Below are 16,342 nucleotides of genomic sequence, written 5' to 3'. Positions count from 1 at the left end.
CTGGAGTGGGGAGGGGAGGGGGGGAGTAAGAGATGGGGTCAGACATTCCAAGCACATTCATGCCCTGGGGCATTGGACTTTGCTATTTTAAAAGAGTAGTCAAAAAGGCCACATTGAGAAGGTGGCATCTGTGTCAAGAAGAAGGCGGGGGCTCCTGGTGGCTCAGTAGGTTAAGCCTCCGACTTCAGCTCAGGTCATGATCTCACCGTTTGTGAGTTTGAGCCCTGCATTGGGCTCTGTGCTGACAGCTCAGAACCTGAAGCCTGCTCAGATTCTGTGCCCCACCCCCTCTCTCTGCGCCTCCCCTGCTCATGCTCTATCTCTCTCTCCTTCAAAAAATAATTGAAAAAACATTAAAAAATATATTTTAAAAAGGCAGCCACAGAGGCATGGACATCTAAAGGAAGAGAAGGAACACCCTTCCTCCATCAACTCTCTACACCCCTTTCTGCTTTATTTCTCCAGCTTTGCACAATGGCAGTATTGTCACCAATGAGGTTTATCTAAGGCACGATTATTGCTAATTGTTTTATTTCTCCAAATCACATCTCACCATCAAACATATTCTCTATCTTACTTTGTGGGTTTCCCCTCATTAAAACATATGCTTACATACGGGAGAAATTTTTGTTTGTTCTTTTCACTGCTGTCTCCCTAGCCTTGGGGTCCGGTGTGTGGTTGGCATAAAATGTTTGTCGAATGAACGTTATGCTAACTTTGCCTGTATGACTCTTTGAGGCTACAGGCAGCTTGTCCATCCGTACTACTGCCCTCCCACAAAACAGGGCTGTCGGGCAGGGTGGGACATATCTGCCACATAGACTCAAGGTCAGATTTCAGGGAGTCAGGGCTGAACATGGAGGAAGAAACTTAAGATCAGGTAGTACATTGTCCTAATCCCTAAAGTGTGCCCCGTATAGCTTATTCTCTGTATACTTACCTATGATCATACACAGGGGTGTGTGCAATTTTGTAATCTCACAGGAAACTTACCACTTCTGCATGGATGAGGGTTTAAACAGTCCTTTTATAGACCCACATAATCCCACCAACTCACTTTTGGCAAGGCAGTGTTCCCTGAGAGGCTACCCTGTTTAACCACTGCCAGAAAGAGAGTGGCCCCCACTCTTGATGACTTTGCTCTATTTCAAATGATCGCGCCAGTTGGCAAATTCACTGGCATCCCGTCTTGCTGGCTGCCAGCCTGCGGTCTGAGGTCAGGGTTTTGTTGCAGGTGAGACAACTGGAAGGTGAACTCGAGGACGAAATCCGTCGCAGCGCGGAGGCCCAGAGGGGAGCCCGCAGGCTGGAGCGCTGCCTCAAAGACCTGACCTATCAGGTACTCCGGGAAACCACTGCCTGTTTGTGTGCTGGCGCAACGCGCTCCTTCAAGCCTGGGGTGGCCTCCTAGGTCTCCTGCTGTTCTTTCCCCCACCTTTGTGCTCACATTCAGTGGTAGACATGGACTGACAGGCCCAGGGCTCCTGTGCTCTTAGTGCTTTGGGTCGGTCCCTTTTCAGAGCTCTCAGGAAGCAAAATGTGAGCGCAAGTTGCAATTAGAAGGGAAAAGCTATTTATAGCGTGCTTATTTTTTCACACATAACGTCTGGGGTGCTCTCAGAAAGATGCCTTCCTGTGAGAGGCTGAGTGAGAACAATGTGTAAATGAAGTGGCTGACAGAGAGTCGGGGTGGCTCCTCAGCCAGCGTGTTACATGGGACACTGGCTACATCGAAGCAGGGGACATGCTCGCTCCTATTTTCTGGTGGCACAGGCACTCCAGGCCACTGAGGACTCTGTTCGGTGCCTGTGCCAGGTGGTAGCTGCTAAATACGGCCGTGTGGAGCTGGCAGATTCTTTTTCCGTGAGCGAACGTTGGTCTCAAGCAAATAAGTGAAAAGAGATGGAAAGACTTCTTACCAGGAGTTAACGCATTTCTAAAGCAACAATATAATCCTTCACCTTCATTTTCATTTTCTAACCTTTCTTCCCTTTTCTTCAAACGGAGGGGACCGTTGAATCCGCGAGTGCAGAGGCACTGTGCTGTGTGCTGTTCTGCGGCCCAGCATCTTCCTGGCACAGACTAGGTGCCCACGTGCCAGTTGTTGAACACGGATGCCAGAGGTCACTCCCTGGCCCTCTCCTGCTGCACCGTACAGCTTATGCCAGCGAAAAGGCAAATTCCTCCCGGGCACCCGCTTTCACAGCAACGTTGGCAGTACGAATGCAAGATCTGCCAGTCCTGGTTCTGGTTCCTGAGGCTGAGTTGTTGTTAGAGATGCCAATGTCTTCCCTCCTTGCAGCGAGAAGGATAGTGTTGACAAGAACGCGGTGCACTTCAGAAGCATCGTCTTGGGCTAATTAAGATGAAATGAGCTCCTTGCACAGCTCTTCTTTACTGAAGAAGTGGTTCTTTTCTGAGACTTTTCTAAGAGTTAGTCTGACACTTCTTTAGAGTATGCTAGTTATAACAATACCATTGGGGAGTGGGCCCCTGGGATGTGTGGCTAAGGAAGTAAACACCTTGGGAGCATGAAAGGTGTGGTATTCTACCCTTCTTTTGAGGGGGGTGAGGAAGCCACCTACGCTGAGGGAGTCACATGCTGCTTGTTAATGATGTCTGGGTTTTTCTTCTTTTTAGTTTCCTGTGGATTATACTGACATTTTTCCCCCTCTGAAGACAAGTCCATTATAGAACAAAACACCAAAGGCTATACTTTTTTGGTTTTCATTGCCCCAAAGACTGTATTCTTGTTCTATTGTGTTTTATCTTTGTTTCTTCACAGAGCTAGCCTTATTGTTTCCCCTTGTACTAGTACGGAAGTACAGTTCTTAATTTCTTCCAGGCGTCTGCACAATGCTCAGAGTATATCTGTTCAATTATGCAATGCTTTTCTGCTGTTAAATCAGATAACACCTACTGGGCACCTATTTAACACAAGATATGAAGCTAGGCCCTGTGACTTTAAAGAGACATTAGAGAGCGCTCCACATTTCTTGATATCAGTACCTGTTTTTGAAATATTCAAGATAGATGCTGGCCCAATCCAATCTGTTCTCCTTTAACATCAAAATAACCACCAGGACTATGAGGCAGGGTGTTTTGTGATAGTACGTCATTGGTGCCAATTGAAAATGTCATTTTGAAAGGGGCATAAATATGGTTTTCATTTCCTAGGAAACATCCTCTGGGAAGATCCTACTACATTGGAAAGGGAATCAAGTGTGACCCCAGCCACAATAGTTCTATAGCCAGTCCCCATTGAGCATTTATCTTCCCCTGTATGTCCCTCTAGCATTTGGAAACTCATCCTATTTTCTCTCTTCAGTACCTAGAATAATGTGCTATAAAGCAGGACGTAGGACTAGGGACTGACAACCGTTATAACAGGTACAGACAGTCTTTCTGCCCCCCTCCCATCCACCTGCTCCATTTTATCTTCCACTGCTTTCTATATTCAAGGATCTATGTATAGATGTTATTTAATCCTTACAAATATAATTACAGATATAGTATCTTCATTTTTAGAGATAAGGAAACAAAATGTAGTTTGGGGTAGCTTCTCCAGGAACCAGATGCCAGGATGGAGTCTGAGAAGCATAAGAGATTTATCTGACATAACACCTGGGAAAGACAAAGGGGAGAGCAAGCAGGATCAGGGCAGAGAAAGCCTTTAGACCACAATGTGAATCTGATATCCATGAAAGGAAAAGGTGAAGGAAGGAGGATGGGCTATGAGCTTCACATTGCAGCCCATCTCCTCTGAGCAGTCTCCAGCACAAAGGTTGCCTGGAAAGGAGCCCCATGTTGGGCAGAAATGGCTGGACCCTGGTAATCACTGGGCCGTTATTGACCGGGGGCTGCCTGGGGAGCGGTGATCTCAGTGTAAATGCTACAGCAGATCCCGAAGGCACTGCAGTTGGAGGTTTTCAGGTAAGTGCCCTCCTCACTGCTGAACGGCAAGTTCTTTTCTTGAAGGGAAATCTTAGCCACTCGCAACCATGGCTACCACAGTGATGTAATGCCTCGGGGCTGAGATGTGAGCCTGAGCCTAACAAAGGCTCTGTCTTCTCAAGTGGGAGGAGCTCATTAACATCAGCAACCACTTCCAGGCTTCAGTTTTCTTCCTTGTGGCTTCCTTTACCACACAGAAAATTGACTTGCCTCAGTAAATTGGTTTTAAGCAATTAAACTTCTGTTAGTTTTAGAACTTCTACACATGCATAATTCTATGAATCTTCAAATTTCTTAAACCTGGGAGGGAAAGGGACAGGCAGATGAAAACAGGAGATTTTATTGAAGAGGTAGACCTATCTCATTTTCTTATATCTTGGTCCCTGCCTTAGTAAACTTAAAATGAGTAATTATCTACTGGCAGATTGTACTTTTAGGTGGGGTGGGGGAGTATTCTAGGCCATAGAAATGGCTTGGTTAAAGCTTTATTTATTTACTTATGTATTTATATATTTACTTATATTGAGATAAACTTGACACATAACATTGCATTAGTGTTGTGTGTACAATGTAATAATTTGATGTTTGTTTACATTGTGAAATGATTATCACAAATTTGGTTAACATCCATCACCACACATAACTACAATTTTTTTCCTTGTGCTAAGAACTCTTTAAGACTTTCTCTCTTACCAACTTACAAATATACAGCATCATATTGTTAACTGCAGTCACCATGTTCAACATTGCATTCCGAGGACTTACTCATCCTATAACTGGAATTTTGTACTTCTTGACCACCTTGACCCATTTTCCCCACCCCCATAGAGCCTTGCCTTTGGCAACCACCAATTCTTTTTTTTTTTTGTTTATGTGAGTTTGGTTTTTTAGATTTTACATATGGGTGAGATCATACATTATTTGTTTTTTTCTGACTTCTTTCACTAGTATAATGCCCTTAAGGATTGCAAATGGCAGGACCTCCTTCTTTTTATGGCTGAATAATAATATTCCATTGTACATATAGCACATTTTCTTTAGTCATTCATTTGTTGATGAGCACTAGGGTTATTTCCATGTCTTGGCTATTGTAAATAATGCTGGCATGAACATGGGGTATTTCAAGATAGTGATTTTGTTTCCTTCAGATCAGTAACCAGAAGTGGAATTACTGAATCATATGGTAGTTCTGTTTTCAATTTTTTGAGGAAGCTCCATACTGTTTTCCACCATGGCTGCACCAATTTGTATCCCCAACAGTAGTGCACAAGGGTTCCCTTTTCTCCACATTCTCATCAACACTTGTTATTTCTTGTCTTTTTGATATATCATTATGATTTTGATTGGCATTTCCCTGATGGTAAGTGATGTTGAGCACCTTTCCATGTACCTATTGGCCATTTGTATATCTTCTTGGAAAAAAGATCTCTTCAGATCCTCTGTTCATTTGAAACAAAACACATGAACATAGGGGAAGGAAAAGAAAAGCTAAAAAACTGAGAGGGACACAAACCATAAGAGACTCTTAAATACAGAGAACAAACTGAGGGTTGCTGGAGGATGCTGGGGGGGAACTAAATGGATGATGGGCATTAAGGAGGGCACTTGTTGGGATGAGCACTGAGTGTTATATGTAAGTGATGAATCACTAAATTCTACTCCTGAAACCATTACAACACTATATGTTAACTAGCTTGGATTTAAATAAAATATAAAAAAAATTAAAAATAAAATTCCAGTGTAATTAATATATAGTGTTATATTAGTCTCAGGTGTGCAGTATAGTGATTCAGCAATTCTATACATTACTCACTGCTCATTGAGATAAGCATACTCTTAATAATCCCCTTCACCTATTTCACCCATTCCCCCTACCCATCTCCCATCTGGTCACTACCAGTTTGTTCTCTATAGTTAAGAGTCTGTTTTTTTATTTGTCTCTTTATTGTTTGTTCTGTTTCTGAAATTCTACATATGAATGAAATCATATGGTATTTGTCTCTCTCTGACTTATTTCACTTAGCATTATACCCTTTAGATCCATCCACGTTGTTGCAAATGGCAAGATTTCATTCTTTTTATGGCTGAGTAATATTCTGTCATGTATATATACATCTTTATCCACACTTTATTTGGACACTTGGATTGCTTCCATATTTTTTCTATTAAAAATAATGCTGCAATAAACATAGAGCTGCATTTATCTTTGCAAATTAGTGTTTTCATATTCTTTGGATAAATACCCAGTAGTGGCATTATTGGATTCAGTCCTCTATTCTTTAATTTGTTCAAGAACCTCTCTACTGTTTTCCACAGTGTCTGTACTAGTTTGCATTCCCACCAACAGTGCACGAGGGTTCCTTTTTCTCCACATGTTTGTCAACCTTTGTTTCTTGAGTTTTTGATTATAGTGATTCTGACAGTGTGAAGTGATATCCCATAGTTGCTTTGATTTGCATTTCCCTGATAATTAATGATGTTGAGCATCTTTGCATGTTTCTGTTCCTCTGCCCATTTTTAAAGCATATTTTTTGTTTCCTGTTCTGTTTTGTTATTCAGTTGTATGAGTTCTTTATGTATTTGAGATATTAATCCCTTCTCAGGTATGTGATTTAAAAATATTTCCTCCTATTCCATAGGTTGCCTTTTCATTTTTCTGAAGGTTTCCTTTGCTGTATAGAGGTTTTTTAGTTTGCTGCAGTCCCACTTATTTATTTTTACATCTGTTGCCATTGTTTTTTATGTCAAATCCAAACTTCATGGCCAAGACCAATTTCAAGGAGCTTACCCTCTGTTTTCTTCTAGGAGTTTTATGGTTTCATGGTTTCACATCTTACATTTAAGGCTTTAAGCCATTTTGAGCTAATTTTGTGTATAGTATAAGAAAGTGGTCTAGTTTCATTCTTTTGCATGTGGGTGTCCAATTTTCCCAGCACCATTTATTGAGGAGGCTACCCTTGTATATTCTTAGCTCCTTTGTCATAAATTAATTGACCATATGTGTATGAGTTTATTTCCGCACATTATATTTTGTTTCATTGATCTATGTGTCTGTTTTTATGTCAATACTTTGACTACTATAGTTTTATAGTTTGAAATCAGGAAGCATGATGACTTGAGGGTTCTTCTTCCTTCTCAAGATTCTTTTGGCTATTAGAGGTCTTTTGTGATTCCATACAAATTTTCAAATTGTTCTGTGAAAAATACAATTGAAATTATGATAAGGACTGTGCTGAATCTATAAATTGCTATGGGTAATATGGATATTTTAACAATATTAATTCTTCCAACCCCTGAGCATAAAATAACTTTCCATTTTATTTGTGTCTCCTAAAATTTATTTCATCAATGTCTTACAGTTTTCAGAGCACAGATCTTTCACTTCTTTGGTTAAATTTATTACTAACTATTTTATCCTTTTTGATGCATTTGTAAATGGGATTGTTTTCTCAAATTCTCTTTAGAATAGTTTGTTATTAGTGTACAGAGACACAACCGATTTTTGTATGTTGCTTTTACATCTGCAATTTTACTGAATCGGTTTATTATTTATGACAGTTTTTGATTGAGTCTTTAGGGTTTTTTTTGTTTTGTTTTGTTACATATACTATTATCTCCAAATCAAGACCATTTACTTCCTTTCTGATTTGGATGCCTTTTATTTCTTTTTCTTGCCTAATTGTGCTGCTGGGACTTCCAGTAATATGTTGAATAAAAGTGGTGACAGTAGGCATCTTTGTTTCATTCCTAATCTCAGAGGAAAATCTCTCCACTTTTCTCCATTGAGTATGATGTTAGCTGTGTGTTTTTCATATATGGTCTTTATTATGTTGAGATACAACCCTCTATATTCACATTATTGAGAGGTTTTATCATGAATGGGTGTTGAGTTTTGTCAAATGATTTTTCTTCATGTATTCAGAAGTTCATATGATTTCCATCTTTCATTTTGTTAATGCGGTATATCACATTGATTTGCAGGTATCAAACTATCCTTGCATCCTTGGAATAAATCCAATTTGATTATTGGATTCATTGATGTATTGCTGAATTCAGTTTGCTAATATTTTGTTGAAGATTTTTGTATTTATGTGCATCAGGGATATTGACCTGTAGTTTTCAGTTTCCTTGCTTGCTTCTTTTCTTCCTTCTCTCTCTCTCTCTCTCTCTCTCTCTCTCTCTCAGTTTTGATATCAAGGTAATGCTTTCCTCATAAAAGAAGTTTGGAAGTGTTCCCTCTTCAATTTTTTAAAAAGAATTTGGGAAGGATTGGTATTAATTATTCATTAAACATTTGATAGAATTTACCAGTGAAGCCACCTGGTCTTGGACTTTTATTTGTTGGGAGATTTTTGATTACTAATCCTATCTCCTCACTAGTAATTTGTCTGTTACGATTTTTTTTATGGTGTACTTGATTTATTTTTATCATTTTTATTTTTTATCATAATAATTATACTCTTTAATCCCTATCCCCTAGTTCCATCCCTCCACCCACCTCCCTCCGGCAACCACTGTTCTCTATAGTTAAGAGTCTGTTTCTTGTTTTTATCTCTCTCCCTTTCTTTTTCTTTACACACCACATTTTATTTATCCATTCATCTATCAGAGGACACTTGAGCTGCTCCCATAGTTTGGCTATTGTAAATAATGCTGCAGTAAACATAGGGGTGCATGTATCCCTCTGAATTAGTGTTCTTGTATTTTGGGGTAAATACCAAGTAGTTCAATTCTTGGAATGTAAGATATTTCTATTTTCAATTTTTTTAGCAACTTCCATACTATTTTCCACAATGGCTGCACCAATTTGCATTCCCACCAATAGTGCAAGAGGTTTCCTTTTTCCCACATCCTTGACAACATCTGTTGTTTCTTGTATTTTTGATATCCTCAAATTTCCTTTTACTCATGATTCAGTCTTGGTAGGTTGTATGTTCTAAGAATTTATCTATTTCTTTTAGGTTATCCAAATTTGGGGCATATAATTGTTTATAATAGTCTCATGATTCTTTGTATTTCTGTGGTATCACTTATAATGTCTCCTCTTTCATTTCTAATTTTATTTGTTTGAGTCTTCTCTCTCTTTTCTTGGTGAGTCTAGCCAAAAGTTTATCAATTTTGTTTATTTAAAATATTTTTGTTGCAATATAAGTGACATACGATGTTATATTCATTTCACGTGTACAACATAGTGATTTGACAACTATAGATGTAATGCTATGTTCTCCACAAGTGTAGCTACCATCTGCCACCATATCATGCCATTGCAATACCACTGACTATATTACCTATAATCTGTATATGTCTTCATCCCATGACTTATTCATTGCAAAACTGGAAGCCTGTACCTCCCATTCCCCTTACCCCTTTTTGTTCATTTCACACACACACATACACACACACACACACTCAGAACCACAGTTCTCTGTACTTAAGATTCTGTTTTTGCTATTTTTGTTAGTTCATTTTGTTTGTTAGATTCCACCTATAAGTGAAACCATATGGTGTTTGTCTTTCTCTTATTTCACTTAGCATTATACCCTCTAGGTCCATTCATGTTGCTGCAAATGGTAAGACTGCATCTTTTTTATGGCTGAGTAATATTCCATTATATACATATACTATATCTTCTTTATCCATTCATCTATGGATGGACACTTAGGCTATTTCTACATCTTGCTCTGTAAATAATGCTGCGGTAAACATAGAGGTGCCTATGTCTTTGCAAATTAGTATTTGTATTATTTGTATTATTATTGCATTCAGGTGCTCTGCCCATTGTACATCAGATTATTTGGATTTTTGGGGTATTGAGTTATGTAAGTTCTTTATATATTTTGGATATTAACCCTTTAACCAGGTATATCACTTGCAAATATATTCTCCTACTCAGTAGGTTGTCTTTTTGTTTTGTTGATGGTTTCCTTTGCTGTGCAAATGCCTTTTAGTTTGGCATAATCCTAATAGTTTCTTTTTGCTTTTGTTTCCCTTGCCTAAGGAGACACATCCATAAATATGTTGCTAAGGCAACATTCAAGAGACTATTTCCTATGTTTTCTTCTAGGAGTTTTATTGTTTTAGGTCTCACAGTTAAGTCTTTAATACGTTTGGAGTATATTTATTTGTATGCTTTAAGAAGAAAGTGGCCCAGTTTCATTCTTTTGCATGTAGTGGCCCAGATTTCCCAGCACTATTTACTGAAGAGACTGTCTTTCTTCCTTGTATGTTCTTGTTGCTTTTGTCATAGACTAACTGACCATATAAATGTAAGCTTATTATTGGGCTCCCTAGTCTATTCTTTTGATCTATGTGTTTATTTTCATGCCAGTACCATGCTATTTTGATTATTATAGCTTTGTAGTACATCTTGAAATCTGAGACTATTATACCTCCAGCTTTATTCTTTCTCAAGATTGATTTGACTAATTGGTGTCTTTTGTGGTTCTACAAATTTTAGAATTATTTGTTCTAGATCTGTGAAAAATACTATTGGTGTTTTAATAATGAGTATTATTGAATAAATCTGTAGATTACTTTGGGCAGTATGGATATTTAAAAATTTTTTTGATGTTTATTTATGAGAGACAGAGACAGAGAGAGGGAGAGGGGGAGAGGAAAAGAGAAACAGAGTACAAGCCAGGGAGGGGCAGAGAGAGAGGGAGACAGAATCTGAAGCAGGCTCCAGTCTCTGAGCTGTCAGGACAGAGCCCAGTGCAGGGCTCGAAACCACAAACCATGAGATCATGATGTGAGCTGAAGTTGGACTCTTAACCAACTGAGCCACCCAGGCACCCCTATAGTATGGATATTTTAACAATATTCATTCTTCCAATCCATGAGCATGGAATATCCTTCCATTTGTTTGTGTTATTTTCATTTACTTTCATCAACATTTTATAGCTCAGAGTACACAGGTCTTTTACCTCCTTGGTTGAGTTTATTCTTAGTTATTTTATTCTTTTGGTGCACTTGTAACTAGAATTGTTTTCTTAATTTCTTTTTCTGATACTTCATTATTAGTGTCTAGAAAAACAACAGATTTATGTATATTAACTTTGAATCTGGCAACTTTACTGAATTTATTTACTCATTTCTTCTAGGTTATCAATTTTTTGGCATATAATTGTTTTTAGTGGTTTCTATGATCCTTTGTATTTCTGTGGTATCAGTTGTAATGTCCCCTCTTTCATTCTATTTTTGTATGCATCTTTTCTCTTTTTTTTCTCGGTGAGTCCAGCTAAACGTTTATCAATTTTGTTTATCTTTAAAAAAAAATAGCTCTTAGTTTCATTGGTGTTTTTCTATTGTCTTTTTAGTCTATTTTCATTTATCTTCATTCTGATCTTTGTTATTTCCTTCCTTCTGCTAACTTTGGTATTTGTTCTTTCTTCTAGTTTCTTAAGGTCTAAAGTCCAATTGTTTATTTGAGATCTTTATTCATTTCTTAATGTAGAATTTATTACTATTAATTTCCTTCTCAGAACTGCCTTTGCTGCATCTCAAAAGTTTTGGTATGTTGTATTTCCATTTTCATTTGTCTCAAGGTATTTTTTTTATTTCTCTTTTGATTTCTTCTTTGACTCATTGGTTGTTTAGTGATATTGTTTAATCTTCCTACATTTGAGGATTTTCCAGGTTTTTTTTTCTTATAATTTCTAGTTTCATACAGTTGTGGTCAGAAAAGATACTTGATGTGACTTCAATCCTTTTAAATTTATTAAAACTTGTGTTGTGGCCTAACATATGATCTATCCTGAGGAATATTATATGCATGCTTGAGAATAATGTGTATTCTGTTCCTTTTGGTCGGAATGTATACAGTCTGTTAAGTCCATCTGGTCTAATGTTTTATTTAAGGATTATGTTTCCTGAATGATTTTCTGTCAGTCTGATCTATCTATTAATAAAAATTGGGTATTAAAGTTCCCTACTTTTATTGTATTGCTGTTTATTTCTCCCTTTAGGTCTGTTAACATTTGCTTTATATATGTAGATATTCCTATATTGGTGTATAGATATTCACAACTGCTATATCCTCTTGTTATATTGACCCCTTTATCATTATATAATGACCTTTGCCTCTTATTGAGATCTTTGTCTTAACATCTATTTTGTCTGATATAAGTATAGGTACCCCACCTTCATTTGGTTAATGTTTGCATGTAATATCTTGTTGCATTCTTTAAAACTTTTAGTCTGTGTGTCTTTAGGTCTGAAGTGTCTTGTAGGAAGAAGCTAGATGAGTTTCCTTTCTGTATCCATTCAACCACTCTGTCTTTTGATTGGAAAACTTGGTCCACTTATATTTAAAGTAATTATTGATAGGTATGCACGTAATTGCCATTTTGTTGGTTTTCTCGCTGTTTTGTAATTCCTTTGTTACTTTCTTCTTCTCTTGCTCCTTGTTGATTTGGTGATTTTCTGTAGTATGGTTAGATTCTTTTCTGTTTATCTTTTGTGTATCTACTATAGGTTTCTGCTTTGTGGTTACCATGAAGCTTACATGAAGCAAACTGTATTTATGATAGTCTATTTTAAACTTCAATTGGGATGCACTCTAAAGCTCTATATTTTTACTGTCCTCCCTGGCAACATTTTATGTTTGTTGATGTCACAATTTACATATTTTTATCCTGTGTATTCATTAACAGATATTGGAAGTTATTTTTTACTATTTTTGTCTTTTAACCTTCATACTAGATACATAAGTGATTTACCCACCACCAAACATTATATTATTCTGAAAATATACATATATATACATATAGACATATACATGTATATGTATATGTATGCATATATACATAAATATATATACATATATATGTGTATACATATAAATATATATGTATATATATGTATATATATAAATATATATACAACATATATATATGTATATTCATTTTCCTGTTACTAATTAGGGCCCTTTCATTTCAGTTTATAGAAGTTTCTTTAATGTTTCTTATAAGGCCAGTCTAATGGTCTGAACACCTTTAGCTTTTGCTTGCCTGGAACACTGTTTATCTCTTTTTCAGTTTTGAAGGACATCTTTGCCAGGTAGAGTATTCTTAATTGGCAGGTTTTTATTTTTTTTTCTTCTTTCAATACTTTGAATGTATTGTACCTTTCCCTCTGGCCTGGAAAGTTTTTGCTGAAAAATCTGCTTATAGAGTCCTATGGGGTTAACAAGTTGTTTTTCTCTTGCTACTTTTAAGATTCTCTCCTTGTCTTTGACAATTTAGTATTATGTGTTTTGGTGTGGGTCTCTTTGGGTTTATTTCATTTGAAGTCTCTGAACTTCCTGGATCTGGATGTCTCTTTCTTTCCTCAGGTTAGGGAAGTTTTCAGCCATTATTTTTTCAAATTTTTGCCCCTTTCTCTCTTTATTCTCCTTCTAGGACCCTTAGAGTGCAAATGTTGGTCTGCTTGATGTTCTTCTATAAGTCTCTTAAGCCATCACTCTTTCATTCTTTATCTTTTTGCTGCTCTGATGAGATGAATTCCCCTGCCCTGTCTTCAAGTTCACTATCCTTTCTTCTGCTTCATCTAGTTTGATGTTGAACTCTCTGTTGTACTTTTCAGTCCACTTCTTTTTCTTTTTTTTTTTTCTAATTTTTTTAATGTTTATTTTATTTTTGAGAGAGAGAGACAGAGTGTGAGCCGGGGAGGGGCAGAGAGAGAGGGAGACACAGAATCTGAAGCAGGCTCCAGTCTTTGAGCTGTCAGCACAGAGTCCAATGCAGGGCTCAAACCCACGAACCATGAGATCATGACCTGAGCTGAAGTTGGACGCCTAACCGACTGAGCCACCCAGGCACCCCCGTCCACTTATTTTTCATTACTGTGATTCTGTTTGGTACTTTCTTATATTTTCTCTTTGTTGAAATTTTGACTTCATTCATGCATTGTTCTCCTGAGCTTGGTGAGCATCTTTATGACCATTGTTTTGAACTCTTTATCAGGTAAATCACTTACCTCTTTTTCTGAGATTTTATTTTGCTCTTCTGTTTGAAGCCCATTCCTCTGTTTCTTCATTTTCTTTGATTTTCTGCATTGATTTCTATGCATTAGGTAAAACAGCTACCTCTCCCAGTCTTGAATGAGTGGTCTCATGTAGGACATGATCCTTATTGTTCAACAATGCTCTAGCTCTTGGTTGTTTCTAAAACCTTTGTCATTATCCAAGCCCTCTTCTTTGTTCGTAGTGGCTCCCAATAGTTTAGGGTGTCCTAGCCTATTGGTATCCAAAAGGGGCAGATCTCAGTACCTAGATGTAGGCTGATTGGAATCTGGATCCTCAGGTAGGAGCTTTTATTTTTTATTTATTTTTTTTTAACTGTAAGTAAATAATTCTTTATTACTGTATTTTCCTCAAATAACATTGTGTGATGGACAATTACAAGCATGTCTGAGGCATCATTCCTTTTTTTCCCCTCAGTTTTATTTTTTATTTTATTTTATTTTTTTTATTTTTATTTTTTTTTATTTTTATTTTTTTTAATATATGAAATTTACTGTCAAATTGGTTTCCATACAACACCCAGTGCTCATCCCAAAAGGTGCCCTCCTCAATACCCATCACCCACCCTGCCCTCCCTCCCACCCTGCCCTCCCTCCCACCCCCCATCAACCCTCAGTTTGTTCTCAGTTTTTAACAGTCTCTAATGCTTTGGCTCTCTCCCACTCTAACCTCTTTTTTTTTTTTTTTTTTCCTTCCCCTCCCCCATGGGTTTCTGTTATGTTTCTCAGGATCCACATAAGAGTGAAACCATATGGTATCTGTCTTTCTCTGTATGGCTTATTTCACTTAGCATCACACTCTCCAGTTCCATCCATGTTGCTACAAAAGGCCATATTTCATTTTTTCTCATTGCCACGTAGTATTCCATTGTGTATATAAACCACAATTTCTTTATCCATTCATCAGTTGATGGACATTTAGGCTCTTTCCATAATTTGGCTATTGTTGAGAGTGCCGCTATAAACATTGGGGTACAGGTGCCCCTATGCATCAGTACTCCTGTATCCCTTGGATAAATTCCTAGCAGTGCTATTGCTGGGTCATAGGGTAGGTCTATTTTTAATTTTCTGAGGAACCTCCATACTGTTTTCCAGAGCGGCTGCACCAATTTGCATTCCCACCAACAGTGCAAGAGGGTTCCTGTTTCTCCACATCCTCTCCAGCATCTATAGTCTCCTGATTTCTTCATTTTGGCCACTCTGACTGGCGTGAGGTGGTATCTGAGTGTGGTTTTGATTTGTATTTCCCTGATAAGGAGCGACGTTGAACATCTTTTCATGTGCCTGTTGGCCATCCGGATGTCTTCTTTAGAGAAGTGTCTATTCATGTTTTCTGCCCATTTCTTCACTGGGTTATTTGTTTTTCTGGTGTGGAGTTTGATGAGCTCTTTATAGATTTTGGATACTAGCCCTTTGTCCGATGTGTCATTTGCAAATATCTTTTCCCATTCCGTTGGTTGCCTTTTAGTTTTGTTGGTTGTTTCCTTTGCTGTGCAGAAGCTTTTTATCTTCATAAGGTCCCAGTAATTCACTTTTGCTTTTAATTCCCTTACCTTTGGGGATGTGCCGAGTAAGAGATTGCTACGGCTGAGGTCAGAGAGGTCTTTTCCTGCTTTCTCCTCTAAGGTTTTGATGGTTTCCTGTCTCACATTCAGGTCCTTTATCCATTTTGAGTTTATTTTTGTGAATGGTGTGAGAAAGTGGTCTAGTTTCAACCTTCTGCATGTTGCTGTCCAGTTCTCCCAGCACCATTTGTTAAAGAGACTGTCTTTTTTCCATTGGATGTTCTTTCCTGCTTTGTCAAAGATGAGTTGGCCATACGTTTGTGGGTCTAGTTCTGGGGTTTCTATTCTATTCCATTGGTCTATGTGTCTGTTTTTATGCCAATACCATGCTGTCTTGATGATGACAGCTTTGTAGTAGAGGCTAAAGTCTGGGATTGTGATGCCTCCTGCTTTGGTCTTCTTCTTCAAAATTACTTTGGCTATTCGGGGCCTTTTGTGGTTCCATATGAATTTTAGGATTGCTTGTTCTAGTTTCGAGAAGAATGCTGGTGCAATTTTGATTGGGATTGCATTGAATGTGTAGATAGCTTTGGGTAGTATTGACATTTTGACAATATTTATTCTTCCAATCCATGAGCAGGGAATGTCTTTCCATTTCTTTATATCTTCTTCAATTACCTGCATAAGCTTTCTATAGTTTTCAGCATACAGATCTTTTACATCTTTGGTTAGATTTATTCCTAGGTATTTTATGCTTCTTGGTGCAATTGTGAATGGGATCAGTTTCTTCATTTGTCTTTCTGTTGCTTCATTGTTAGTGTATAAGAATGCAACTGATTTCTGCACGTTGATTTTGTATCCTG

At 37.7% G+C, this 16,342-nt stretch overlaps 1 protein-coding gene and 1 pseudogene across 1 annotated transcript in view; both read left to right on the top strand.

Annotated features, from left to right (window-relative positions):
- MYH15 (myosin heavy chain 15) overlaps window positions 1-16,342 on the top strand; it is a 151,515-nt gene that overhangs the window by 125,755 nt on the left and 9,418 nt on the right. Inside the window, exon 39 of the mRNA XM_007098585.3 lies at window positions 1,235-1,339. Coding sequence (XP_007098647.2) covers window positions 1,235-1,339 — 105 coding nt within the window. The remainder of the gene's footprint in view (window positions 1-1,234; window positions 1,340-16,342) is intronic.
- On the top strand, window positions 464-689 carry LOC122230780 (annotated as a pseudogene).

The sequence above is a fragment of the Panthera tigris genome, chromosome C2 (genome assembly GCF_018350195.1).
Source record: "Panthera tigris isolate Pti1 chromosome C2, P.tigris_Pti1_mat1.1, whole genome shotgun sequence".
NCBI classification, from domain to species: domain Eukaryota; kingdom Metazoa; phylum Chordata; class Mammalia; order Carnivora; family Felidae; genus Panthera; species Panthera tigris.
The sequence above is the reverse complement of the archived record's forward strand: the minus strand, read 5'-3'. Positions and strand labels throughout refer to the sequence as shown.